The 15,494-nt window shown below is 38.2% G+C and overlaps 1 protein-coding gene across 3 annotated transcripts in view; it reads right to left on the bottom strand.

Annotated features, from left to right (window-relative positions):
- LOC112464611 overlaps positions 1-13,768 on the bottom strand; it is a 58,543-nt gene extending 44,775 nt beyond the window's left edge. For 2 of the 3 annotated variants that reach the window (XM_025031724.1, XM_025031723.1), the window contains exon 1: positions 13,383-13,528. In XM_025031724.1, the coding sequence (XP_024887492.1) occupies positions 13,383-13,528 (146 nt within the window). Of the gene's footprint in view, positions 1-13,382 lie in introns of all 3 variants that reach the window. The other variant, XM_025031725.1, reaches the window with a different exon arrangement.
- Positions 13,769-15,494: the final 1,726 nt, after the last annotated feature.

Here is a 15,494-nt window from a genome sequence, read left to right as displayed (position 1 = left end):
AGAGAGAGAGAGAGAGAGAGAGAGAGAGAGAGAGAGAGAGAGAGAGACTGTGTTCAGCAGATTTGCGTGGGCATTCAAGGTCAATAGGAGGCGGAAACGCCGGGGAACGCTCATGCAATCGATGCCGGCAATCCGGATTATCGTTTGGCTTTGGCAGAGGAACCTGGCAGGCTTTAATACGCCACTGACGCTATGGTAAACTCATGGACTATCTTCTTGTCCTCCTCGTCTTCGAGCTTTTTGTTTTATTCTCCGGCTAATAATGCTCGAAAATGGAGGTCGTCTCTTCGTCGCTCGCTCGAGCACGATTGCGTTTCAAATCGAAGCTTCAGCGAAGTTCAGCAAAAAAAAGATAATGGTCTCACCCTTACAGAGTAATACCGTTCGTGAGAGGCGCGACTATATCTCGCGCGAAAGGAAATAGAAATGACAAACGCGCGACTTTTTCGCGGGAAACTGGCTTGCTTTTTCGCCACTCGATCGCAAACTTTCTATTTCGGTCCTCAAAAAGTGGACCCAAACAAAATTCGATTTTTCCAGAAACTTTCGCTTCAGTGAGAAAATGGACAAAGAAACGACTTCCACTTTCTACTGTCGTCAGTTAGAAAAGTAATAACCTTTAGGTTGAGTGTATATGTGCATCGCAAGCAGCTTTCAGGAATTCACGAGGACTCGAATGGAAATCAAGGTCCTGGGAAATTCCAGATTCCGAAAACGTCTGCTCGTGTTACGCCCACCCAGTTCTCTGAACTGCCCACTGAACCACTATGAAGTTTCGAAAGTTCGATATTACAACCCGTTCGCGCGCGTTGCAAGTCATCGATGCAAATCTTCGTGAGATAATAGAACCTTTGGATTAGCCACGATATCGAAGGATGCGTCCTAGATGATCTAATGAATATTCACAGAGGTCTAGGAGCGTGGTCCTTCAGGTATCCTCACGCATTGAAGATACCTCTATCAAACTGCAAATACATCTGACTTCTCAATTGAAATGATTATTTGCGTAGCGTTTTCAGTAAGACAGATGTTAAACTACATATGGGTAAAGATAATTCTATATAACATGGCTATGCTCTATCTCGAGTAATTATGCAAAATAAATTAATAGCTCAATATTCGCCAGAAAAATTCTCACTGATATCAAAAAGAGTAAAAAATTAAATACACTGTAGAAACTTTTGTATAATATAGATTTTGTATAAATTTATGAATTAATTGCTGCATTTTAATTGTACTATCTCTCTCATCGTCTATCAAATTTTAAAATACTTACTGCGTCTTTTCATTAAACAAACGTAATCTAGTGGTAAACAATCTCCTGGGAAATGCCTCAAAGTCTCAACAATTGCCTCTTGCTATAGCGAATGTGATACACAGCCAATGAAATAACCGCTGTGAAAATTGACGTCTGCTCTACTTCCGCGTCACAGTCACAATTTTCAAAGGTAAACGATCGCGGTGGCTGGGAATATTCAATCGGGCAGGAAGTTTCGTGGAAGAAAGAAACGACTTTGCTTCCGGCCGCGGCGGTCCGTCTGTCATTCCTGACAGAAAGTGACAAAGCGCGAGACGAAGACAGAAATCGGGAACGATTTCGATGAAAGATCGAGGCACGAAAGGGAACGAAGATATGGAACGGAAAGAATAAAAAATTTTACCACGCTGAAAACGAAGATTTTCACGCTCGACAAAGTCGTTAAAACGCGACTGAAGAAAAATCGCGAAAGGGAACATGGGAACAGTCGAAAAAGCGATTTATTCCCGTTAATCGCGAATTTCCCCTGTACATCCGAATTGAATTGTACAGTTCGTGGGTTAAAAAAAACAAAAGTGAACGTTTTCTGGAGAAATGTGTTTTTATTTGGCACTGGCGCAAAATGAATCGGAATGTACGAGCACCTAAAGTCTCAACTATCGAACTTCCGAGTGAAGCACATTGCGGTAATGTCTAAAGCTCGAAAAGCTCGAAAAGATTCATGAAGCGAATATCGGTATACGAAGGGAAAAAGATTATCAAAGTTATTGAGCTTTAAAATAAAAGTAAAACTGCAAGTGTTTGAAGTGTTGGAAGTACCAGAAATTCGAAAGCTATCTATAAGCTCTAAAATTGTGTCAAACTACATTAATTCATTTATGCATTGTTATTTAATTATAATTCTACTATATTGTTATTGATGCAACAAAAGTGGACGATTCAACGTTATCGCCAATTTTTGTACTACTGTTACATATAGCGCGGATTTCTCTGGACGTTTCACGCTCTCGCTGATACGGGATTTCTGATACTGAAACACTCGAATCGATTGTCGAATGCGTAGACGTGTTTCGGGTTTTCTGTCGGATTAACTCGAAGACCCGACGGTGAAAAACGGCCTGGTGAAAACGAGAGAAATCGTACGTGATCGCCACTTCTTCGAACGATATCAATCAATGGGAAGTGGCCGAACGTGTTCTTTTCTTCGATCTTCTTCGGTCTTCACCTGACAAGCGTGAAGTAAAACTTCAAGCACACTTGCAACCTTCCCTTTTTCAGCGAAGCATTATACGTACGTGTACTAAGTTGCCTTCATCATTTAATGCTTATCTGCAATTTTTATCGTACAAAAATTACCGTTGTAATCAAGTTAGTTGCATTGACATAATTATTAAATAAACTTTAATTAATTAAAACGTCGTCCTGTAGTTTGGTTTATTCTATACATTATATTATGTATTAAGTTATTAAGCTATGCCGTTGTTAATTTCTTTTACGCATTTGTCTATTCGTTAAGCAATGAAATATTTAGATGTGAAATTATACATAACTCCGTGTTTGAGAAACAAAGAACTCCGAAAATTATTCCTCAGAAAATCGCACTAATTTTCCAGAAGCCGTAGGTCAAATTCATGGAAGTAATCAGCGAGGACTCATTCCCTCCAAGTGCAAAGTTCCTGTTCAAGTTATCAACATTCTGCGCGAACGTTCCACAAAAGATACTGAGCTTTCCATTTATCACGGGCAAGATAGCCCGTTCTACGAACATGAAAGACTTCGGCAGCTTCCCGCCGGAAGTAAGGACGATCGAGACGCGCGCGTGAGGCGCCCACACGCGGAAAAAGTTCCCATTTCTGCGTGTACGTGCACGGCGCGTGACTTCCTGGTAGCGACGATACGCGTGTGAATGGCGACACGTTGCAGCATCGGGCATTACGATTATTACGATCAAGTGACCGCGACGAGAACGCAGAATGGAGTGGTGGCCCTGCTCACGAGGACGAGAGCCGGCCCACTTATATGAATTACCGTTACTACTTGCCAGTTTGCGCAGGCGAAAACCACTGCAAGTGGTCAAGCGAGTGTGTTCGAGGAATGCATTCGAGGAGCGCACGGAAAACACTCGTTTCGCGAGGTCGTGCGAAGTGTGCGATCGACATGTACCACGGCGAAGAAATTTGAGCGATTCTCCACCTGGAATTAATTCAGCACCTTAAACCTAGTATCAGCAATGTTGTTTCGCAGAAAGTGGAACGAAGAAATAATCCACGTCATAGCGCGGAAAATAAGAGCTGTTTCTGGAAAGAGGAGAGATCATTAAAATTAAATGCAAACAAAATGATAATTGTTTTTTGACCGTGCCTGAATTTTCTGCCTAATTATTTCTAAGTTCTATCATCGTCGTTCAAATGATATGTCGTCCTCCCCTTATTACAATTACATACATTAAACATTGCGTATCGTCAACACCGTGCACGATAATGATAATTGATTTGATCCCGCGCCGAGAGTTATAAGTCAGAGTACAGAGTAGTGATATAATCTCGCAATTTCTCGCAACTAATGCAGCACGGTGCATATTACGGCGCGCACATTATGCACACTCGATAATTGAGGAGCCAAGATGATCCTTGTAACGAGCGGCTTCTACCTGATAACTTTGTACGCTCATTTATCTTACGCTAAGTGGGATCCAATTCAAACGATGACCAGTCGATACTTTCGCTTTTCCTTGGTTGCGTATCGGTAGCCGCTTAACAATCGATCCCGCCGCAGCTCACCGTGTCGTGTAAATGAAATAGCACGGTCGTTGATATTACAGTATTACATACAATTGAAGGTAGGTAAGTATATCCTCGAGAATATGTAATCGCTACATATTATGTAGGTACTTTTAAATGAAACAAATATTGTGATAGAATAAGAAATGCGATAAATTATCACAGACGAAATCTGCGCGTAACATTGTTGACGAAAACCTTTTTCCATAATATTTCAATTTTATTCATTTATGCATTAAGAAGATAAAGTATTATTTAATATAATAGATATTATAATGTTATCTTCAAGCTGCGTCGAGCGTTTTGCTAAAGCATATCATGTAAAATCGATTTTGCGTTCTGGATATATTCCTGGAAAATCCTTCAATTACGCGTCGACTATCAAATATCCATTATCAAGCGTAACTAAACTAAGGGAGAAACACGAAAGCATCAATTTGCAGAATTCTCAAAGCAAGGATACGGTGGCATATCAGATCCGAAATGTAATTGTTATTAAATACTCTTGCGCCGTATAAACATTGCAATCACACACAAACGTGCGTGTTCCCTCATAACGGATGATAGAGCAAACTGTGTCGCGACTGCTCCATATCTTTAATGCATGTAGAATATCGGCGTAAATATGTATCACGTTTGTTATAGATTCTGCCCAACTCACGATAACATAAAAAATATTAATATGGAAAATGATTAGAGCAGCGTGAAAAAATTAGAAACTTCACAAAAGCGCTACAAACTTTCAAATTTTTTACGAAAGAAATTTATTGTTCTCGTGCCATAAATAATAAATTACAAAATATAAAACAAAAATTACGTTTATTTTTATGTATATGTGTGGACGAGATCCAAAAAAATGTTCCTTTAATTATACACGGTTAATTTATATATGTATGTACCTACTCTGTGGCTGTACTATCTACCGAGATAAACTATATCGGAACGATTACAAATATCGGGTGACACGTTGTAAACTGATCAATTGATACGTGTTACAACGTGTCAGACACGATGCATCAGCGGCACGGTCGATCCCTTTATTATGACCCTTTCAATTCCCGTCCCTTCGGCAAATATGCGCACACGGGAACACGATATATCCCGTCTATCTCCGCGCGCGTGCGTGCATCAACATAATCATCCGCGTTGGTACACGCAGAAATATTAATGTAACGCCCGCCGCGCCGCGGCGGCTGCCGGACCAGCGTTGTAATCGGGCGTTTCCTCATCATCACGTATGAAGTGATGTCAGGTCCTCGAGCGCGGCCGGTCGATCACTTCCACGCAGGGACACCGTATACGACAGGACATTGTCCATTATCATCGCATGCCATCCTCCTCCTAATTTTCTTCTTCCTTTTTCCCTGCCCATCGTCCGTGCGTCGGCTCGTAAATCTCCTCGCGGCTCTCCAAGTAAATGGTCCACGGGAATCGAAATCCTCGTTGAACACGATCGTAAAAAACCAAACCGATTTTATATTTCGTTTACGGCCGCTTACGGTCGTGGGAGATAGGTGAAATCTCGGTGAAATGTTCTCACCTTGGAGATTTGTAAGTTTAATCTCGGCCGCATCTTTATTCCACGATCATAATCAAATTTCAGAACGGAAGGTCTTTTACACCGTTGATACGAGATTCATATTTAAATACGCTTGTAATTACGTAGGAAGTAATTTGATTTCCACTTTAAATTTTACTTAATGTCAGTATCCATTTCGCGAAGAAATGATTGTAAGCGCATGAAGATACTTTTCGTATTTTTTTCTCGTTATTCTACGTAAAACTTGGATTCAATTTAAACTTCTGAGGAAAGTAATTAGAAGAGAGAAAAAGAGAGAAAAAAAGAGGAAATATTATCTCCGGCCAACTATCTAGATCAGCGGATAAAGTAAAGAAATATTCAGAGCTCTCTACGAATGCTCTTGTGCTCTTGTGCAATAGGACAAGTTCAAAATTAGATGCTATTCCCTTTTTTTCCCATTTCTATTGGAAACAGAAAGGTGGACTCGAGACGCTAGAAGAATTTCTCACTAACGCGTCTATTAATTTCCCATTGTCGCTTTTCGTTGTCTGAGTTCCACCGTTATCGATTTCTTGTCGACCGTAAATTTGGAGATTCGCCGCATCGTCGCGTGGGATTTTCGTCCCGAGGTTAGCCGAATAGAGGGTCTGAGATACGATTTCGCGGAAGGTCATGGTTCAGAGTGACGCAGCCGGCGGAAGTTAAGGACGACGGACAAGGCAGTTATTACTACAACTTGAAGCGATTATCTTGATCCGATTATTAAAGCTCGGTCTAACATTCTGTCTAAGGTACAGTTCAGCACCATTTATTTTGTACAGATGTAATTCAGATTGAACTTTTATTCCGCGAAGTAAAACCCTTGAAATAAAACCCTTTATTGTCGCAAAATGTATGAGCAAGTATTCTTTTTTGTAATTTAAATGTATTATTTTATTATACGGATTTACGATATATTATTCTACTTCAATTTTCTTCGATATCATCTTATTTTACGAACGCAAAGGAATCAATCCAAGCACGTTAGACAGATAGCTATCACTTACAAGCATTATTTTAGTATTTTAAAAATTATTTATCACTTTTGTCCATCTTTACAAAAAACTTCATTCCAGAATAATTCTCGTGCCAGAAATAAAACCGAATGAAATTTCCCTTTGTTACAGTTGTTACGCAAAATGCGTAAATGACTACGCAGCGCAACTACGAAATAGAAAAATTTATTTTAGTTGAATACATTTTTTCGCGACGTATATATAAATCATTTTGGCGAACGAGCCGAGTTCTTGCATAGTTGGCGAGCCGAAAAAACCGGGAGAAACTAGTTTTCGCCGACGAATTCTCGTTGAATTCAGTTTTCCGTTATAAGCACGTGCAACGGAACGCGGCATAAAGCCGCGCAATGAATTACTAGCTTTGTATTAACACGCGAACGCCGGCCTCATCGCACAGACTGTCTTAAGTACAATATGAAGTTCTAACGCAGCATCGACCCCACCTTTGTCCTCGTTTCTCTCGCCACTCGTCGTTTTGATTTCAAATGTCAATTAATTGCTGCCGGTTTCGCTGAGCTGACTATTATTCAGTCAACTATTACTCTGGCTATGAAACGTACAGTTTGCTTTCAGATATTTAACACTGATGCTATTTATTAGGTGTCCTAATTAATAAATGACGTATATTAACTTCTTCAACGTTCGCTCTATTACGAGCGTTACTTATTTCGCAATACAGTTTTAAGCGTGGTATTTTCAGAATTATCGTTTCAATTTGTCCTGTGTCATGGTCTAAATTTCAGTAGTATCGTCTATTAATTTTAGATGAGTTAATAAATCACTCTTTTCATAAATTATGACTCAGGTTTAAGAAATGAAAGCAAAAGCAGCATCTATGTTCTAACCGCATCTCGTGCCAACTATGCCTATCGACTTCTGAGAATCATTTGTATTTATATTCAATGTGCTTGTACAAAATATCTGGAGGCTCCATTCCCTTCATTCATATCTTAAGATGTTCACGGTCGATATTTCATTAACGGGAATCTGATATAACGTTGCCTTTCGCCATGCTTTCGCCAAAACTTTTAATTGTCAAACTTAAATATTTCCGATAGTTAAAGCGCGAATTAAAATTAATTGAGAAGTTAAAATCTTCTCGAACACTCACGAGATAATAAGATTTCATTCGCATCTTCCGTACAGCTTATTGTTAAATGAAACCTCCGTGCAGTAATGCATGTAACTTCGGTTTTGCATACAATCAGAAAAATTAATTATAAAACTATGGTTGTTGAACGGAGCGTCAACAACACTGTGGGACACCTATATAAGGCTCATAACAGTCATATTTAGCGTGTTAAATGTGCGGCGGAAATGTGGGTCAATGCGGTATCGTACTATGTAATTCTTTGTTACAACTGAAAATGCAGTGAAGTGCGACACGCAATTAATTAGCAACTAAATGAACATCCTGCAAAGCAAGCACGGTGATGTTCAATAATTCAATTATTAAACCACAGCTGATACGATAACATCCGTGTGATTAACACAACTCGACGACAAATCATTTTTCACTTTATTTTTGATTATCAGAGATCTTTATAAAAAGTGTAGCTGATGAGTAATTGCTTTCGTATACTTGCGCGATTAATCAATATTTTCATTACCACGCTTATATTATACACTTTCAGGTTGGCGGGTACTTCCAAACTGCATCGAAGAAACATATCTATAGGCTAATCACGTTAATTGATAATTTTTTTTCCTTGAGAAGCGCATAGAGACGATGCATTTATCTTATGTGCGCAGCATACCGGCATATACTTATTATAGCTAATCGATAGGCGTACTAATGGATTGGTATTAGAATTATCAGAAGCCTTGTCACGACCTTGCTTTGCCTTTTTTAACTATGTTTTTCTGTAAAAACTTAGTCGCTCTATATAGAATTATATAAAAATATGAAGGGGCAATAAAAATACCCCTTTTACCGCATCTTTGTGTATAATTTGTGTTTTCCTTAATAATGCTTTAATTAAGATCAAAAACAAATTTAACAGATTTAAGAAAGTGCGAATGCATGCCTATACGCATCGCAAATAGAAATTATTATTATGTCCTAAATCTGAATTACTTTCAGAATGCAAGACAATTGAGGAAACCTGAAAGTAACCAGAGAAAGCTCCTAAGTGCTGTAAATCCTCAATATGTCCTTCAATTTTGAATTATCTCTGTAAAAGTGTTGCGATACCATTGTCGGCACAAGAAAAACTTTGAAATTGCGCGAGCAGTCGATAGGAGAAATCGTTCAGAAAGTCGTACAGTAGGATTAAACTAAATTAAAGTTTTCTAAACGTATCGGAACGTACCAACGGGAATTAATGACGCACAAATAATCGACAAATCTACTTAACTTGCAAATTGTTACAGCCATTAAAAGCACAAGCGAAATAGATTTGCAGGATTGATTGAATTAAGCTTTTCGTTAATTAATTACTAAAATTATATAGATACATATAAATTTTAATAATTGATTAACGAAAAGCTTATTCGACCAATCGTGCAAATCTGTTTTATATGTATAAAATTCCGCATTGTGTAATTGTTCTGATGCATATATAAGCTCCTGCTTTTCTCATAAATGACAAAAACCACAATTTTACATATATGCTTAATTAAAATACCGTATTTACAAGTAAAATATTACTCTTTGGTATCTACTTTAGTATCTTCCGATACTAAATTGTTATTATTCAGATACATAGACGTATATAATAGAGTGAGCAATCTCATTGGGAAGCTTTTGACAAAATCTGAAGGACAGAAGATATGGTTGCTGAGACACGTTTGTAGCACCAACGATTATAAAAGAAAAGCATCTCAGCAAGCATATCTGGTCCTTTAGATCTTGCCAGAAGCACTCCAATGAGAATACTCGGTCTATTATATATGTTTATGCGTTAATGATAAAGACATAATAAATGAAGTTTATTATCTATATAATTAAATAGATACCCAACTTTTTTTAAAATCCAAAAAATATATTTATATGTTGCAAATACACACACATTGCGACAATGAATAATTCCAATTGGGTTTAACACGTGTTAACATTTCTTTCACTTCGTGAATATGAGTTCGCAGTTCGTTAGCGGCTTAATTGACGTGGAGAAGAAATTAGAAACGGAGAATTCAAGAAAGACTATATATATATTTTGATGAAATAGAAAGCGACATTAATAAACACGATGCTATTTTCGTGCAACAAAACTCTTTTTTTGAGAAGAAGTCGATATTAATGGAGTACGAATAAAGTCCTTTCATGGAAGCTGTATTCTGCAGGTGTAATAATGCCGTTCTCGTGTCTCGACGAGCACGCCGATATCCGAAATAAAAGAAGCGGTTTTAAAAAGCGGTTTCACGCGGATGCGACCGGTATACGTCATAGAGTCGATCGGGTCATTTTTGCGCGACTGGTTTTATCGACTTCGTTATTCTACTACGAACAGGAAAAATATATCACACAGCGAAGAAATGAAACGAATATTCGGAAACGGAAAAATGAATTCAAAAACAAAGGAATAATACCTCTGCAAAAAATATAGCAATGCGCATCCATTTCTTTCTAGATATCTTTTAGATTATTCTTTTATATTTGCTTTCTAGGAAGAATATTCAAAATTTGGAAAACGTAGCACGCGAGAAATAACACTTCGGAATATCCTACTTCTGAGAAAAAATATATACTTCACGTTTCACCATTATTCTTCATGCGCGGTGAAATGCGTCGTTAAGCAGAAACGCTTACACAAATGATGGTGGAATTTATGCCGCACGCACTTGCACACACAGATAGAAAATTATTCTACTTAAAGAGAGAGAGAAAGAGAGAAGAAAGCATGCACGACAGCGCGCATAATGCACGGGATACAAACATCGCAGTGTGTCAGTTCTCTCGCTAGCGAGACAATGGTTCGTTTTGTTAAACAGCGCGGGCTCTCTTTGGACTCCAGTTTTTGATTTGTTGTATTCGACGTCGCGAGTTTCACGAAAAAGCAGGGGCATGCTAATCGTCATTGTAGACCCGTTAATTTCACACTTTGAATGCACACAGGAAAGTTAAAGACAACGGTTGAAACTGGAAGGGTGTGCTTTTATATAGATAAAAAAAAAACTCTGTGTACGTACGTATTCACGAATTTAACTCGGAAAGTTTTAATCGTATGGCATGCGCTGAGTGTCCCAGATTTCCCAGTTCTTTTTACGAGATGAGCCGTGTACCACGGTCCACAAAAAAAAAACGTTTGAAATCCGCGATCCTATTTAGGACGTAGGATTTTATATTGCCGCGCAAAACGAGTATATTCCTCTTCGACGTGTACTATCGATTGCAAGTGGATTGGATCGCGATCAAATCGACTGGAGTTTTACTCCAGAAACGTTCGTGGTTATTAATAGAGAAAGAGAGTTCGGCCATGTGCAGGAACGAGTATATTGTTCTGAGAAATCTTTATGCTCATGCGCGTTTAATAAGCAAGCAGCAAGAGGCGAACATAATAGCAGAAAGTATTTGAATTAACGACGCGATAAACAGTCACGCGAGGCGTACTGTCGTCAGGTAAATCGCAGAATGTGTTAGCGCAAATCGTGTAAATATAAACTGTATAGAACGTAAATTAATGTTTTCGAACGTGCCGCAGATTATTTTGACGGTAGCAAAACGTCCGACTATTTATCTAACGCACGTCTGTTTTGACAAATTGAAATGTACCGGATTTACGTAACACTTTACTGTATTGTCATATACAATTACAACATTATCAACATAAATTACATCACGAGGAAACGCTTATGCTGTACCTCGGCGCACGTTTATCGAGTGAATGTGTTATTTCAAATCGCTATTATGATTACTAATACAACTGATGGTATAATCATGTAATAAAAATTCGTGACAGATGTAAGTATAAAACTTTCATTATTTTTCAAATTATTTCTGATTATTTTGCGAGGTTCGTCATCATTTTGATTAATCAATGCGCTATCGATAGTCCGGTATTGATATTTAGAGTTAGTATGTATCATTGCAGATTTCTGAGAAAGTCAATAACACCTTTTCAAGATATTCTGCCGAAACCTCGGCCGAAACACAATATGTTCACGACAATTCAGACAATACATGTGTTTATCACACATATTAAATACACACGTTTCTTGTATAACTATGTAAATGTATATCCGTTTTAACCAGCATATGTTTCTCTAGCCTCATAAGACCGTGCTTAAGCATCGTAAAGCTTGAACAACTCTTCGAGTTGGAGACTACCTAAAGCCGAACGAGCTTCCGCTTAGTTCAACGAAGTTTTAATGGTTCATCAGAAAAAGCAAACTGCGCGCCATGCTAAATATAGGTCTCTGGACTACGACGGGCCATTATACGCTCGCAAATTCCATACAGGCGTCTTGCGGCGCCTCGCCATAAGAGAATCTTAACGTGCGCGTTTCCGCGTCATCGCCGAGAATAAAATTTTCAGCTTGAATAGCCGCACCTTTCTTTCGATTGCTGAGAAATGATGAGTGAGTAGCCTTTGGAGGCAAAGTAGAGCGTATAATAAAAAATCCTGAGATTAGAAAAGAAGTTAATTGCGCGTGATTTTTCTATTTCGAAATATAATTACTCGAAAATACGTAATTTTTAAAAGAGAATGTATACACAAGTTTGGAAATTTTAATTTTGCGGGATTAGCCCACGAAAACTTGTTATGCCGAGATGTTACGTCGACATTATATATACGCGTTCTCTCAACTGGAACATTTGGAATACATTACGTTTCCGGATCATAACGTCATGAAATAAATTTTTTACACGTTTGTCACTTTTTCAGAATAAATACGGAATTCTGTGTATTTGCGCTGAATCGACAAAGCCAATTCATTTATTCGACCAACGAGAGAAACTAATCGATATTAATGAAAAATCCAGAAAGTTAACGGAACTCGTACAATGCCGGATAACGAGGTGAAATAAGCGTGTACCGAGAACTGCATTCCCCAGTGCATAGAAACGTGACGTATGTTATTATATAGCGCAAAAATGCAAAGTTCACCGCGCCGGGCATATAGTTGAAGTCTTTATTTCCGTCGAGGATCTATTTCTGGAAAGTCTCGAGTTCTATGGACGATGATATATAAATCTTGATAATCGTCATAATAGTTTTTCACAATAAAACGTCAACGCTGTTTGCCGCAACAATTATACAGACGGGAAACAAAGTTTCGCTAGATTAACGCTCGTTGATATACATAATTAAATGTTAAATGTTAAACATCACGCGTTGTAAATACTACCTAATTACGATAAATTAATAATGCTCAATATTCGCGAAATGTTAAAGCAACGTTATTATTAAAATAACGTATTATTTCGCATTTATATACGTCAATATATCGAAAACTGTATATTACTCCGTAATATATTAGACAATAAATTACTTCGTACATGAAAATACGTTAAACGTGCAATGTGTATGTTCGGAGTTCATACGGTGCGTTCTGTGTCTTAAAATAAAAAAGTAATGTTAAATCGACACGTTAACGATTAATTAATTTTTCTTAAAGTCCTACTCAATTACTATAACCCTTTTATAACATATATCGCGGATAGAACACAAAATTAGAACCTATAATTCATGTATGGTCGATCAGATTGTATAAAACAACATTTCGTTGCTTCAACTCAATTCTAATTCTCGGGAGACTTTTCATTTTATTTATCCAGCCGCCATTCATTATGGCATACAATATCTAGGAAATGTAACACTCACCTGGTGGAATGATCGACGAAAGAACCGCCATCCAGGAGTCTTAACTTGGCGAAAAGCACGGCACTGACGAATGGCACCGCCGTGAGCTCCTCGAGGTTGACTTCCACCGAGAATTTGTACTTTTTCTTCTTCATCATGAAGGCCATCTCACTGAGGCCGGGACACCGCACTTTGAATCCTGTCGCGTGTAACGCGCGAGTCCTCGAGCAAGTTCCTGGCGGCAAGCGGAGACCGCTCGAGTCTGCGGACCCCCTCCGGCCGATACTAATCTGCGTCCTTGACTTCGATTCAACGTTCGCGGGTGATCCCGGCCGATTTCGCGCGACTTCCTGAAACCGGTCGTTCGTGTCTCTTCGCGGACTATCACTTCGCGGTTTTACGCACCATCGGTCTCACTGACGTTTCGTGCGCGCGCGCGCGCGGGAAAGTCATTCCCGACGTTTCAATTACGGAAAATATAGAGCGGAAGAGATAACGAAGAGCGCCGACTGCCCGGAGTTTTTCAGTTTCTCGGATCGCGCGATCGAGATTGCTTCCCGTACGTCCGCGAGCACTTATGGATGGACCACGACGGGAAAAGAAAATTATGTCGCGCGATTTCCGCCGTCGGGAATTCTCTCCCGGAAGAGGAACGTCTTAGGAACGAGTGCGACGTGGCGGATGACGGCCTCGTGTCGTTCCCGCGGATGCTTCATCGACGCCGCTCGTCGTTCCCACGTTCGTCGACGTCGCGACGAGATTCACGAGGAAGAAATGCAGCTGGCGCACTTGCTCGCCATTTTCGTCGTCTGGAACTGCAAGCAAAAATTCGACGTTTTGTTTGTGCGAACACATTACATGACGAAAATAGGGGTGAAAAGTAACCGGTTTACTTGTGGCGGAAAAGAAAACGTCGGCGCAACTCACTTGTTGCACGAAAAAAAGAACGAACGATGCGAACATAATGCGCACGATAAATTTCAGTAAAAATGCAGCGATTTTGGAGCGTAATTAACCCTTAAAATTTACTCTGAAATCATGGTAGTTGTGGGACAACATGTACCACCAAGAATTTTATGCGAGCTATATTCTGATTAATATCTACTATAATAAAAAATATTAATATCTATTACCTTAAAATATAAAATGTTTGATTAATTTTACTAAAATATATTTAGGAAATTTCAATAATTTTTCAAAATTTACCAATCTGCTTGGTAATTTTTATCACGTTGTTTGTAAAATGTCTTTTGTATATTTTAAAAATTCCTTGGTTGCCAAGTTGTCCCAAGTTTGTAGTGAATTTAAGGGTAAAATATGACAAAAAATTCTCTCCGCGTGTGCGTGCTGAGTCTATTCAGTATTCCTACAATAATAATGATTGGAAATTTTTTTATCGGACTTGGAATTATAAATGTTCTGTGTGTGGGGGGCACTAAATGTATAAACTAATAACAATAAAATTGTAATGAACGACGATAATAAATAACATCGTGTAAAAAAAATAATACTTGTTTTTCTAGATTATATTGTAGATGATTCAAACGCTCATATAAATTACGTATAAAATATTGATTAGATATATCAATTAATGGACAAATTGGTCCTGTTTATTTACAATATTAAAATTTACTGTGCCCAATATTACATTCGAAGCGTAAAATATAAAATTAATATCAGAGAATCCATTCATATATAAACAAATATAGATATGCACGCTTGCAGTTTAATGTGTTATCAATACGCGTAGTATGTAGCAACGAATTTTTTTACACTATAAATTTAAAAGGCAAAATTCATACTTTAATATCACGATATATTCTAAACTTGTGTAATTTCAAAATCAAATAAATATACGTATAAAGTAAAATATCCATTAAACACTTTGAGATTCCAACGACAATGACTTTAAAGATAGCACAATTGATTACGCGATTATAGAACCAAACAAACAAGTCAGAAAAATACTATCTATGTGTACACTTGCGACGGAAGCAGAAATCGTCCGAATAATTATCTTTCAAGTTTGTGGATGACGCCAAGATAAAATCATAAGTCCGTCAATATTTATTTGTGTATACGTTTCGTGTTGCCAATATAGATTTTTAAATAATGTGTATATCGTGTTTTTTC

Source organism: Temnothorax curvispinosus, unplaced genomic scaffold (genome assembly GCF_003070985.1).
Source record: "Temnothorax curvispinosus isolate PA1 unplaced genomic scaffold, ASM307098v1 QBEX01014331.1, whole genome shotgun sequence".
Lineage (NCBI taxonomy): Eukaryota > Metazoa > Arthropoda > Insecta > Hymenoptera > Formicidae > Temnothorax > Temnothorax curvispinosus.
Note: the sequence above shows the minus strand (reverse complement) of the source record. Positions and strands in the feature narration are given on the sequence as shown.